The 13887-nt window shown below is 38.3% G+C and overlaps 1 protein-coding gene across 6 annotated transcripts in view; it reads left to right on the forward strand.

Annotated features, from left to right (window-relative positions):
• The window catches only part of dnajc6 (DnaJ (Hsp40) homolog, subfamily C, member 6), a 39476-nt gene that overhangs the window by 8592 nt on the left and 16997 nt on the right, over positions 1 to 13887 (forward strand). For all 6 annotated transcript variants that reach the window (XR_015096457.1, XM_086088827.1, XM_086088825.1 and 3 more), the window contains 3 exons: positions 7334 to 7469; positions 9584 to 9633; positions 11304 to 11452. Coding sequence is in view for 5 of the 6 variants with exons in the window: in XM_086088827.1 (XP_085944953.1) it covers positions 7334 to 7469; positions 9584 to 9633; positions 11304 to 11452 (335 nt within the window). In the remaining variant the exon portion in view is untranslated. The remainder of the gene's footprint in view (positions 1 to 7333; positions 7470 to 9583; positions 9634 to 11303; positions 11453 to 13887) is intronic.

A 13887-nucleotide genomic window follows, 5' to 3' on the forward strand; every position in this document is an offset into this window, starting at 1 on the left:
ATTGTGGGAAGAAATATGTACTGTATATATTATCCATCCATCCATTTTTTGAACCGCTTATTCCTCACAAGGGTCGCGGGAAACCTCATTTATTTATACTAAAATATTTAAAACATTGACTCAATTACTTGTCCTATGAAAGCATGTATGAAAGTATTTTATACAACATTCAAAAAATATTTGAATAATTGCCTTGCATCCATCCATCCATCTTCTTAACCGCTTGTCATCACAAGGGTCGCGGGGTAATTGCCTTGCACTGTGAGGGAATACAAATGCTATACCATTTTTTGGTGTACACAGTACATTCTGTAGAGTAAATTTGACTCTATTTGAATGCATAAATGAATTTTAGCTGTTTATCGGAGAAATGTGATGTGAAGACGATGCAGACAGCCCTTGCACTAAAATATTACAAAATATTACTCAACAATTCGCTGAATTCTTGTCCTTGCTCCGGTGACTATACAGGATCCCCTATTTGCTTCTTCTCCTACAGATATACCCGCCAAAACCAGACAATCTTTCCAGTATTGACCTATAATCCACATAAATGCATGCCAAAGTATATAGTTGCTGTAACATTTACGTTTTGTTTAACTCTTTACCCTTAATGCACTGTTTTACCCATAATACATTGTCGTATTATGTTAAATACTGTAAAATAAAAAAACAAGAAAATTAATTTTTTTACTGTAGATTTTACATAAATGTGTTACATTATATTATTTATATTCATATTATATTAGATATACACTAGGAAGAGAGTAAAATAAAACATTAAAAATATATAAAAGTCACTCAATGGTTGAGGAACAAACTCACAACCTTAAGCTTGGGAGACTGCCACACTACCACCTGAGCTATGCCCCTCCTACTGTTGGTTTATCTCCAAGAGACCAAAGACATCCTTTTTGGTCTCTTGGAGAGAGGAAGATTCCATGGAATCATGGAATCAGCTGCAGCTGACATGAGCAATATACTAACAGAAAGCAGGAGCTGCATGGCTCGGAGTAGATCGGCGATCGGCTAAATTCTGTATTTTACTCTCTTCCAAGTGTAAATATTACTCTAAAACTGGGTCTATTTGGTCCCACTCTAAATAGAGTAAAATTAGCTCTACAGAATTGACTGTGTACTGTACCTGTATCTGTGTTGTTTGATGTCCTGTCTAATAGTACAATACACCAAAAATTATGGTAGTGCAAGCCCTCACAGTGCAGGACAATCATACCAAAGTATTTTCAATGCTGTATTAAACATTTTTCATACATGCTTTTGTAGGACAAGTATTTAAGTCAACATTTGAAATTTTGTATAATGCTGGCATCAGGTCACAATTAGGCAAATTTAATATTTTTTCAAAAATCTGAACTTTTGGTCAGTCCACACGTGCGGATGCCATTTTTTGCCAATTATTGATCAATCTAAAGTGTTGAAAACGGCTGTCTCTCTTTGATGATACACTGTTAATGGTTGAACAAACATGCTGTTTTGGAGTTTTCTGAAAAGTGACAATATAAGGGTTTGGCCTGACACCAGAAATAAGTAAGTGGTGCTTAAATTAATAAGTAATGTGTTTCAGTTAATGAAGCTGGTAGAAATTACACATCACCAAACATATAATAACAATTTAAAAATTCAGTTGCGGCTGGTCTCGAGTATTCTCCCTTATCGATCATGCAAGTTTCAGGTGTTCCACAGCATCCACCTTAGTCTCTTCCATTATTTTATAGGTATGGAGCACAGAGCCTGAAAACATTGGAAGACAAATATCTCTCTGTATTGTACTGCATTAAAAAAAAAAAAAAAAAAAAAAAGATGTGAGAAATAGTCACTAACGTGGGACATTTCCTGTTCTCTGGCCTGACCCCGTGCTCTACATAGCCAGACAATGGTGACATTTCAAAGTCTGAAGCAAGTAACCCTGTTCCATTAGATTTCTTTTTTTTTTACACTCAATGTGATTACCTCTTTATCAATTGACTGTATGCATTGTATTAAGTCGGTTGTTATCATAACTCACATGTTGAACTACACTTTGGATCCAGATGAGTTCATCCTGAGCTGGGATTGTGTTGGTGCCTTTTTTTTTTTTTTTTTAAAGGTAGTCACATTCCACCATGACCTATACAATTGGAACAGCATGAGCAAGTAAATTGAAAATGTACTGTACAAGACAGCTGCATCATGTGTTCACAACAGTATTACGCAATCATTTACCCATTTGTCCTCCACATCCACGTCATTGGATTCTGGGGACAGAACATCGTTTTGTAAAATCAATTATGACTTTAAACCTGAGCACAGTCAGTATTGTGTCATATTGTTTTGGGGTAAAATAACCTCATCCTCTACCTCCTCATGCTGCTTTTGCAGTAATGACTCTCATATAAAGTGGCTAGAAAATACACACAATTAAACTTTAGAACAGAAATGTATCCACAAACATTTGGTTCAACTATTAAGGAGACACCTTTTATTGTGGCCAGCCTAAGGCACATCTGTGCAACAATCATGCTGTCTTATTGGCATCTTGATATGCCACACCTGTGAGGTGGGATGGATTATCTCGACAAAGGAGAAATGCTCACGAACAAACATTTAGACAAGATTTGGGAACAATATTTAAGGGAAATGGTCTTTATGTGTAGAACAAGTTTTAGATCTTTGAGTCAGTCCGCTTATGAAAAATAGGTGCAAAAACTAAAGTGTAAATTTTGTAGAGTACATTTTAATATAAGTTTATTGTTTAAATGTACATGTGGTGATCATCAGTGTTAGAATATCAAGAGTGTGTAACTGCAAATATCACCTCTGGAGTTGAAAGACAGTGAGGACAAAGGATTTCCTGATACATGCTTTCGTTGTAAAGGTCACATCATTTGTGTAGCTGCATCTTGTTTAAACAAGCATGTGCATCGGCTGGCTGAGTGTAAAATCCTAAACATGTTGAGAAATTCATCCGAGTAAAAGTTCTGCACTGACCAATTCGATTTCTCAAGACACAGGCTCGTTAAACTCCGGGTCTCCCTGCACAACAAAACTGGAAAGTCTGACCCAGAAAGTGAAGTTGAATCAAATGTATACAAATTGTGAGTGATGGGAGGGAAATGGTGAGCAGACAGTGATATTGGGTTGTTTTCCTCACGAGTGGGCATTGGGCTAATGTTTAAATGTCAGTCTGCTGCTGAAGCCTGTTTGGTTTAAGCCTGTCTCTCGCAACATTAGATATTCTGTAAGCTACTGTCCGAGTCGATGCAAAGGATGCGTCTACAAACATCACGTGTATTACAATCGCTTGTGATTTTTTTTCCCATTTCAATCATTTATTCCAGTCAGTTGTGAAAGAAAGAAAAGACAACATAAAACAATATTCTTCAGTGTTGAATGAAAAAGAGCAGAAAGAAGACAAGTCTTGTGAATAGTGAATAAAAAATGTCAGAGTTGAGTTGTGTAATGGCTTCCCGAGAATGAAAATGAACCAACACTCCTTGTGTGAGCATCGTAATGTGAGTAGGTCTGATTGCATGCGTTAGTAGATAGGAGTCTCACCCTGCAATAGTAATATACTGTAGCTGTAGTATGTAGTGTTAAGCATCCAGAAGCGAAGACAACATACAGTACTTAATGCATAATTTACCTGATGAATAACCTGTTAAATAAGCTTATCTAGACTTCTTGTGATGATAAAAAGTAACTTGCAAAATGAAAGATGAGCTTTAGATTGCGTCTGTTTGGAAAAAAGAAGCTTCACTTATTCTTTAAAGTTTAAAGCTTTGTGTTTTGTGATCCAAATGCTCCAAAGTGACCTTTGGTGGCTATCAATTTTTGTGCACTGTATATTAAACAAAGTGTCTTTTCCCAGTCTATTTCAACAAATTAGACTATTTCAACACATTACACTTCTTGCATGGCTCAGCTGCCTGTTGGTTCCTTGCACTCAAATATGCACATTATTGATTTACGTTTGACTGCATACATTGTTCCTTGTGTGGAAGCGGGTGTGAGTGTACAGGCCCATTAGACACACAGCAACAATCAAAATATGGCTTTAATGAATATACATAAGAGGGTTTACAGATAGATGCACCACACTCTTAACAGTCAAGAAGAGGAAAGTCAGACTAGATTTCTGAAAGCATTCATGTTTAGAAATTAGATTTTATGTGCTGAAGATTCAGAATGGTGGAAAGGCAAACGTTTGGAAAGGGAGAGAAACATCTCATGTACAGTACATCTCATGAACATCTCACACTAATAATGAACTCTAAGTGTTAATCTAAATATTATAAACATCTAAACTTGTAGAATTTTCATCTTGATGGGCATATAAGAAGACAGACATAGATTAGATTCAAAAGAGAAAAATGCTGTCAGCTATGCCAAAATTAAACATATGTGATGCGTTTTCACAAAATCATGCTTAGGTCTCAAACATGAACATTTAGATATTGTATTCTAACTCTGCACCTAATTCCCTTTAAAATGATGTATAATACACTAACATACCTACAAAATTGATGAAGTTACATCAATTTCAATGTTGACAGGTCGAAATCCCTCGTTGAGAAAAATGCATTTAAAGTTTTGGGCACGTACATCTTTCAAAGGTCCATAGCAACCAGGAAAAAGATATTGACCCGAAACTTTCAGGGAGTGTTGAAAGACCACTGGAAAGTAAATTCCAATAGCAGATAAGGACATCAATCCGAGGTTTGAACCCATACAATATGAGGAAATTTGACATCTCAACTGATGAAATCGGGTAAAAATTGTGATTTTGGCCTCAATGCCTCTATCTGAGGCATCATCAAAGTTTGCTTGTCGTATTGTTGCAACTTGTGTGAGTGTGTGTGTGCGCGTTTGCTACATGGTGGGGCCCATATTCCGGGATTTTAAAGACTTGTGCGGCCCACTTATCCTGGTGGGGCCATTTTAGAGGGCCCCACAACTTTAGACCTCTTTTTGAGGGTCAAGACTTGGTTTTAGAGTTTAGGTTTGAATTGGGTTATTTAGGGTTGTGGTTAGGCAATCATTTGTGATGGTTGGGGCTAGGGTAAGGGGCTAGGTGTGTGTGTTTGTGTTTTAAATTAGGTTAAATTAGCGCATTGGAAAACTCGTTTTAAGAGTTTTGTGTCAATGAAAAGATGATTTGTCATTTGGTGTGGCCTGTGACAACAAAGTTGATTGATATTTATCATAGACATTCTACCTCAAATGTATTTGGCCACATAAAGAAAATAAGAATGATTTGAGTTCAGTTCAACACTTTTTGTTTTGTTTTGTTTTGCAATCAACGTAATACATAGGGAACACTTAGCCCATCAAACTACTGTCCAGTCAATATGAGCTCTGTGCATTAGGGGGGCTTTGTAAGGACCATCGCAATGACGTGATCATCTTTTCATCTTCAAGTATATTTCATAGCCCATATTTGATTTGAATTTCATCCCACTTAAAAGAGCATAGAGTGGAAATGTGTGGTGGTATTGCGAGCCAGGCAGAGGCTTCATTTGTGACGCGTCGATAAACGTGACGTGTCATCTTTCATCGCCACATGAAATTCACAACATCGAGGAGTGATTAAAACATTACATTATTTACATTAGATTATTACATCATTTCATTTCATCATTATTTCATTCCACTTCAATCCGACTGCTGTCTGATTGCCTATGCCTATTGTCTGCCTATGCGTGTCTGCAAGGACGCACTTGCATGTAGGAGCGTTTAATTCCGCCGTGATTGTATTGCGACATATTTTGCTTCAGTGCATAAATACATTAAATTAAAAGGAGAAATAGACTATTAAAAAACAGATCCCGCAACTGAAGATGATCTCTTCTGTTTGGATTACAAACATTCGCCAGTATGATTGATGACATTCGCTTCTGCTATAAAGTAACGAGCGTGTGTCTTCTGTCTTTTGTACCGGAGGGTGACATTATGGTGTATTTCGATTTTTATCGGGTGCTATGTCCATTTATATAAATCATTTGGGAAGTGACGTTAGAGGAGAGGAACTCTGGGTGCTTTTTGGAGCAGGCTCCAGAGACGTGCTAGCTAGCAGCTCGGCTAAAACATGCCCTAGTTACGATGCTCATTACTATACAAATTGCTTCTTTTTTTAAACTTCTACTACAAATGAAACTTTACTGCTGCAGGGAAATGAAAATAGAGACCTTAAGGAGGTTATTGTTGGAGAAATGTCAAAATAGATTTTTTTCCCCAAACAATGCATTTTTGTCATTGACTCAAAACAAATCTCCATGACATACGCCTGATTTTGTGAAAATACATCACGTATACATTTTGTAAACCCACTAATAATGCACTCTAAGCATTAATATGATTATTAAAATCAGAGGATGGCCGTGGATACTATGGATAGACGAATATCGTTATCTGCCAATTTTCAAAATCTGACGGTCGATAAAAGGTAAAGCTAAAACCATTTTAATCTAAAGAAACTATTTATTTAAAATTTCATTTAACTTTATAAGATGCTATTGACCCTGGGAACCTTCTGAACCTTTTTTTTTTTTTCGACATTAAAACAAAGAAATGTGAAAGTTTAAGATTTCAGGGTTTTTTTCAATTTAAGAAAAAAATAGAGTGTCATTTTAACTTTTTAAGGCGTACTGGGAGCTACCTGAATAATTATTTTTTTTTAATTTAAAATGAAATATATTGTTTAAGATTTTTTTTAAATTTCTACATTTTGAAAAGTCTGAAAAAATGTTCAGTGTAATGCTTTAAGACATTGCAACAAAGACAAGATTGACATTTGTATTTTGAAAATTTTGGATGCCAATATAATCCCCCACCCTCCCTTTTTACTGAAAATGAATATTGGCTTCAAATAGATGTTATCGGCCTCCTTGACTCCTAATAATCGGCATTGGTATTGACCCTGAAAAAAACAAACATTTTGGCCTATTTATAGTGGATACAATTCACATAGAAAAGCGCTTTGTCAGCCATTGGTCTCAGCTGCTGTCGAAAGTACTGATACCTTAAAATAAGGCTGGTATCAACCCAATACCCATCCCTGGTTTTGATACTCCCCCATGCCTAAGAATGACAGAAATGTAGAACACCGAAGACCGAGGTACTCTCCATAAAATGTGAATCCTAAATTACCATAAGTATTGTGAAACCTCTTAAATTATAATTGAGAGTGTACATTTTTCAAATCCACTGTAGTGGTGTATAGAGTCAAAACAATCAAACTCTGTCACTGTCCAATGTAACCGTTTGCCTTTAAAAAATATAATTAAACTATCTCTTTTTTCTTGGGATTTATTGGGTAAATGTCTTCTTTCCCCAGATATCGACGGCAACTATGGTGGAGGACTGCTGGATATGGTGAAGGGCGGAGCTGGAAAGTTCTTCAGTAACTTCAAAGACAATCTCAAGGACACGCTAAAAGACACATCAACCAAGGTCATGCATCAGGTTGCCACGTAAGTATTCATAAATCATGTAAATATAGTCAAAAGAATGCAAAGGCTGGCTCTGCTCTCACTTCTAAACAATGTGGAAACAATGTGGGCTCATTCAATACATTTTTGAGATTGTGAAGGAAGCATTGGGCTGCATGGTGGAAAGTTGTTAGCATGCCTCACCATTGCTACAATATGTTAACTTAAAACTTTGTCTTTACAATACGGTAATGCATGTCATAGCAAGGTTGCACATTTTAGGATACTTCCGTTTACATTCATTCACATTGGTTTGCATTGATTCAAGTATTTAACTGAAAGAATATAATTACTTCTATGCTCTTCTTTGATAAGTCTAATAAAGATGCCAATGGTTCGAGATGTGTACCAGAGCAGCGTGTTTTAGAAGCACCAGAGTCTGGCACAGCGTGGTCCACTCACTGTTTGTGTGTGCACTGTTTGTGCACTGGGACCACAAAGGGAGCTCTGTTTCTCAAAACACGCACATACATTTCCTCTCACTGTTGACTCAGCAGGTCTGATCATGAATATTCCTGCCTTGTGTCTCCCCCTTCAGACCAGCACTCTCTTCTCCTGTTGTTTCTTCATCTGTTTGCTGTCAGTCGTTCTCACTCCTCTCCAAGACTAAATTATTCATGTTAGTTCATTGTGCAAAACGACCAGTGCACTGCTGTTATGCAGAAGGTTGCATTTCATTGTGCCTGTGTGAGATGCATGTTTATTTAGTGCATATACTGCATGTGAGTGGGAGGTATGAACGACGAGGGAGGTACACTGCTATAGCAACCAGCAGAAAGCTGAAAAGAGAACAAGTAGATGGAAATATGCTTTCATCCATCCATTTTTGACTGCTTATATGCTTATTGCCATAGAAGACCTGAGCCTATCCCAGCATACTTTGGACTGATCACACATGCTCACACCTATTGGCATAGAAATTGTCTTTTGACTAAATTGGCTTTTCGTTAACTGTTTGCACAAGTTAAAAACAAAACAAAAAAAGAGGCAAATAAATAAATAAAATAAAATTAACTGTTTGTGTAAGTAGATGGCCGATATAAATAATAAATTGCAGATGAATAGAGGAGCAATCTTGTACTCGAGGCAGTCAACAGAAACATTGAAAACAACAAAATTTAAAACAAAAAATAGAGTACTGCTTCTAACAACACACAACACACCACTCCAACAGCATGTGGTAGAGCACTTACTGTAATTACAGCAACAAATGGAAAAGTTTTAGAAATGAAAAGTTCTTAGATTAGAATAGGAAATAGCCTTATAATGCTATTGCTATCAGTTAGGTGGTCTGTGGTTGTGCTAAAACTTTGGCTAATGCTAAATACTACCTTGTTTCAGAGTTGTTACAGCTGTAAATACACGTACTTTCCTTGCGCACCATTCTTCAAGTGTTCTCCATTTTGGCTCGGTCCTGATACCAGAAGTTGGCCATGTTTGTATAACTGTGGGTGGCCACAAACTGCAATCATTTTTTTGACCTCCATTGTTTCTCTACACTACTTACACAGGACTGTCAAATCTTGACGCCTATTTGGTGTCTCGACTTGATGTGTGTTTCGCAATTCAAATGATATACTACTTATACTTAGCCTATATATTACTTTCAACTTATTGCAATGGCCTTTGTTGATTTTTTTCTTATAACTTATAGTACAAACAATTCTGTACTTGTGTAGTTAGGGGCATCAAACTGGGAGTAAAAATGGAAGACTTTCCCAGAGCTACAGGCATGTCCCCCTCCTACTTGAAACAATCATTTACATGCGGGGGCCCTTCAAGAGTATGGAGGCTCAGATTTTTGTGCTACGTAGTAGTACGCAGCTGTGTGTAGCTGCATCTTCTATTTCCAGAACACTACGATTCTTGATTGACCAAAAATGAAACAGTTTAATTTCGATATTGTGTTTGGAAACATAACTTTACATGTGAAAGTCATGCATGGTGTGGTGATGATGCACCCGCTCACGCAATCTAAACCATAGTAAGGAATATGTAGACAAGCTGTGACTTTTTTCAGAACTGGATTTACTTTTACCTTTTCTCTGTGAAAATGTTTAAAATTGTCCTTAATAAGTAATGTTTTTTTGTTGCAGGTACACTAAAGGGGAGCTAGACATAGCCTACATCACGTCACGAATCATAGGTAAGAACACAGAGTCACAAGTATGCCTGAATATCACCTGAATCATTTCATGTAGGTAACATGATTCAACCCACCTTTCTCATTTGTTGAATGGGGTTATACTGGCTGCATTTGACTTTTACAATATTTAATTTTGTTAGATATTGCAGTGGTACCCAACCTTTTTCATTTCATACAAGTCCATAACTTGCGCGGTCCATCAACCATGGAGGGTGAGGTGGTGAGTTGGGGGTGGCTGACTGATTAATAAAATGTTACAACTGCATACATAAATCTGCTGTGGCATTTTTATCTATCTATGTATTTTATGTACCTGTAGTAGCAACAGAAATGCCATAAAAAGGGTAGCAACAATGGTCACTATGGTAACGCCTTATCATGAATGTTATGAGCAGCACAAAAACTGGGGGGTTTTCTGTTTTGCAGCTATATTTCAACAATTAACGTGAAGCCTCATTTTGATGTAACTATTAGCAGCATCCTCCTAAAATAAGTCAACAAAACAAGGCACCACAAAACAAATATGAAGTCCATGTATAACTCACCATAATGCTAAATCAAGAGCCGCTCGCCTAGTCGTGCAACGGATCACATAAGTCACGGTTCGGGTCGGATCACGGATTTGAGGCAAGGATCGGATCGTTTTTCGTACCTGCAAAAAAATAAATAAAAATGCAACATTTAATTAATAATGCACTACAGATTAGGTGTCACAAACATGGTGCCTGCAAGCCAAATACCACAAGTAAAGCTCACGTGCCTGTTCTAAAAATACCTCACCAGTGACGGGATGTTGTAATTTCCTAGGAATTTTATAGAAGCGATCATTTGAAAATGTGAATACGAGCGGAGATGAATGGAAACAGTGTTGGATATATTCAGCGTTTTTTCCCAATTGTTGTGAGAAATCATTAACATGATCAGTGCCTTTACATAAAGAAATAGCATTAATTATCAATATTAAGTTACATATAAAGAGAAATCTGAGCAAATTTCAGGAATGTGTATCAAACTAGGAGGCTTTTGCATTAATGAGTACCCAAAAACAGCTCTCAATTTCAAAAAGGTTGGTAACCCCTGTTCGAGATCAAGTATAATTCTAACATTGGAGTAAATTGCAGGCACACATGCTGTAGACAGCATAACTGGCCTTCAGCATACCAGGCTCACCAGTGCAGCGCAGGAGAGGAGAGTACCCTTCAGAGGATGCAATCAGCTGGACACTATCTCACTTGAGGGCTTTTGTGAAAAGTGAACCTCACTTCACTATTTCAAAATCCCCTTTTGCAGTACCAGTAGAAAAGGGCAGCAATCTATTCTATCTATCTATCTATCTATCTATCTATCTATCTATCTATCTATCTATCTATCTATCTATCTATCTATCTATCTATCTATCTATCTATCTATCTATCTATCTATCTATCTATCTATCTATCTATCTATCTATCTATCTATCTATCCATCCATCCATCCATCCATCCATCCATCCATCCATCCATCCATCCATCCATCCATCCATCCATCATCATCGTCATCATTATGTATTATTATTATCTGTGTGTTTTATTATGTACAACTCTTTGTTACAGCTGCCACTGTTTTATTAAGTGTTGGGTAAATAAAGTTAAAAGTTGAGTTATCAATTATGGATCCTGTGTCATTTTTAGTGATGACCTACCCAGCAGAGTCTGTACAGATTGGCTACCAGAACCATGTGGAGGACATCCGATCCTTCCTTGACAGTCGCCATGCTGACCACTACACTGTCTTCAACCTGTCACAGCGCAACTACCGCGGAGCCAAATTCTCCAATAGGGTAAAATAACTGCCTCATGCACTTAGAACACATGTATCAAAACTTTTGCCACACTGGTATTGTATTTATCAAGGGGAAGGGGTTGATTTTTGAGTCCCTGCATTTCTAAATGGCCTGACAACTCCAGGTGGACAATATTCTGGGCTCTCCTCATCTGAGATTTCAAACTCCATAATAGGCTCTAACTCCATCAGGGTCATTTGTACAGCGAGTTTTCAATTATTGATGTGCACATGAAAGATTTTTGGGTAGGCACACAAAATCATCGTCATCCTGTTCCCTTGTGTCATCCAATCATCTCCCCCAGCCACTTGTGTCTTGTCCAGGTGTCTTTCGTTGTCTCGTCAGTTGGCTTGTATTTAGTTCCCTGGTTTCGTTTAGTCTTGGTTGGATCATTGTCGCTGTCACCACTCTTGTGTTTTGTTGGTACTTTGATTTTTGGTCTTTTCATAACTTTGTTGGTTTTGTTTATTTAGAGTTTTACCCAGTTCCCCTGTTAGTGTTTTTGTTAAATACATTGTTTTCAGTATTACATGCATCCCTGCTGTGGTTCGCCTGCATTTGGGTCCTCCACCCCATCATGACAGAATGATCCAACCAAAAACTGACCCAGCAGCGCAAGAGGCAGGTACCAGTTCCCGTTCCGGCGGCACACGTGCTGCGGCGGCCGCCACCAGTTCCCGTTCCGGCGGCACACGTCATGCCGCTGCAGCCCCTGGCCTCTTCGCCTGTGCCGCTGCAGCCCCTGGCCTCTTCGCCTGTGCCCTCTTCCTGGCCCCACTGCCTTGTTTGACTTTTGTTTGGGACATCTGAGATCCGTCCCTTGAGGGCGGGGTACTGTTGTGATTTGTGTCTGTCATGCTTGGGTTTGTTGTTTTGGCTTTGTGTCCTGTCTTGCTGGTTGGGTTGTTTGCACCTGTACTCGTCGTCCAATCATCTCCCCCAGCCACTTGTGTCTCTCGTTGTCTCATCAGTTGGCTTGTATTTAGTTTCCAGGTTTTGTTCAGTCTGGGTTGGATCATTGTCGCTGTCACCACTCTTGTGTTTTGTTGTTTGATTTTTGGTCTTTTCATAACTTTGCTGGTTTTGTTTATTTTGAGTTTTACGCAGTTCCCCTGTCAGTGTTTTTTGTTAAATAAATAGTTTTCAGTATTACATATATTCCTGCCTCCCTGCATTTGGGTCCTCCACCCCCAATGTGACAAAATGATCCAACCAAGACTGAATGAAACCAGGAAACTAAATACAAGCCAACTAACGAGACACCTGGACAAGACACAAGTTGCTGGGGGAGATGATTGGATGACACAAGGGAACAGGAGTACAGGTGCAAACAAAACCTAACAAGCAAGACAGGACACGAATCATAACACTTGACAAAGAAAACTATAACAAAGATCCAGGGCAAACAGGTTACAAAAACTTTGTGGTTACATCAGGCAAAATGCAAAAACTGTTAACGCTAGAAGATATGCTGTGTGGCACTAACTCATGAGATGGAATTCTCTGGCGCCATCTTGGGTACAGAACAGGCTTCTTATTGAGAGGCTGATGATCCAATTGAGCCCAGGTGTGTCCTGCCAGCTGCCAGCTGCCAGCCACACCCACCCACCTGCCTGACCTGCCAGGAGAAAACAGACCTGCCATGCACAATAGGCAATCATGACATAATAGTTGGAAGATGATAACCATAGTTATGAACGTAGGTAGATAGGACACACCCTTTTTGTGCTGCATGGCTACGGCGATGCAAAGGGCAAAGGCGTTAGTACATTGCTTATGTGGACATTCGGGAAAACTGGGGGGGGGGGGGGACGCCGGACCATTGTGCTGCATGCAACTATGACAATTGAACTATAAAACTCTTGTTTGGCCTTTTTTCAATATTCTGTATTTATAGTGCATTTTGGCATAGACAAATAAGTAAACCTCATCAAAATTGGTTGTGAAACGAGCAAATTGTGACTTGATTTCAATGTCAATGCATTGCCTCTGATGGGAACGCTGCCCCTGCCAAAATGGCCGCCACATAGGTGTGTCGTTAAGCTGGGCTGCTATAGCACACTGGTATATTATATATTATGTCTTGTCTTTCTATCTTTGATGATAACGCAAAACTCATGATTGCGGAAAACAGCACATAAATCATGGGGGATAAAAGTGATGATAATACATGTATGTTACTCTAAAAATAACCAGGGTGGTCAGACTGCTGGGATTACATGTTTGGATCAAGAGTAAATGTATACCTGACAATCACAGTTGATAAATATGAAATGTTTTTAGGGTTAACCTTTGAAATTCCATTGAAAGTACTTAGGGTCAATTTTTACTCCATTGGAAAAGTGGGGTAACTAAAAAAAACAACAATAACTTCAATACTATAATTAGATACAAAACCAATTAGCCTCATGTCAAAGACAACCTATTTGAGG

This window comes from Leptonotus elevatus, chromosome 11, assembly GCF_054856555.1.
Source record: "Leptonotus elevatus isolate MCC_2025b chromosome 11, RoL_Lele_1.0, whole genome shotgun sequence".
Lineage (NCBI taxonomy): Eukaryota > Metazoa > Chordata > Actinopteri > Syngnathiformes > Syngnathidae > Leptonotus > Leptonotus elevatus.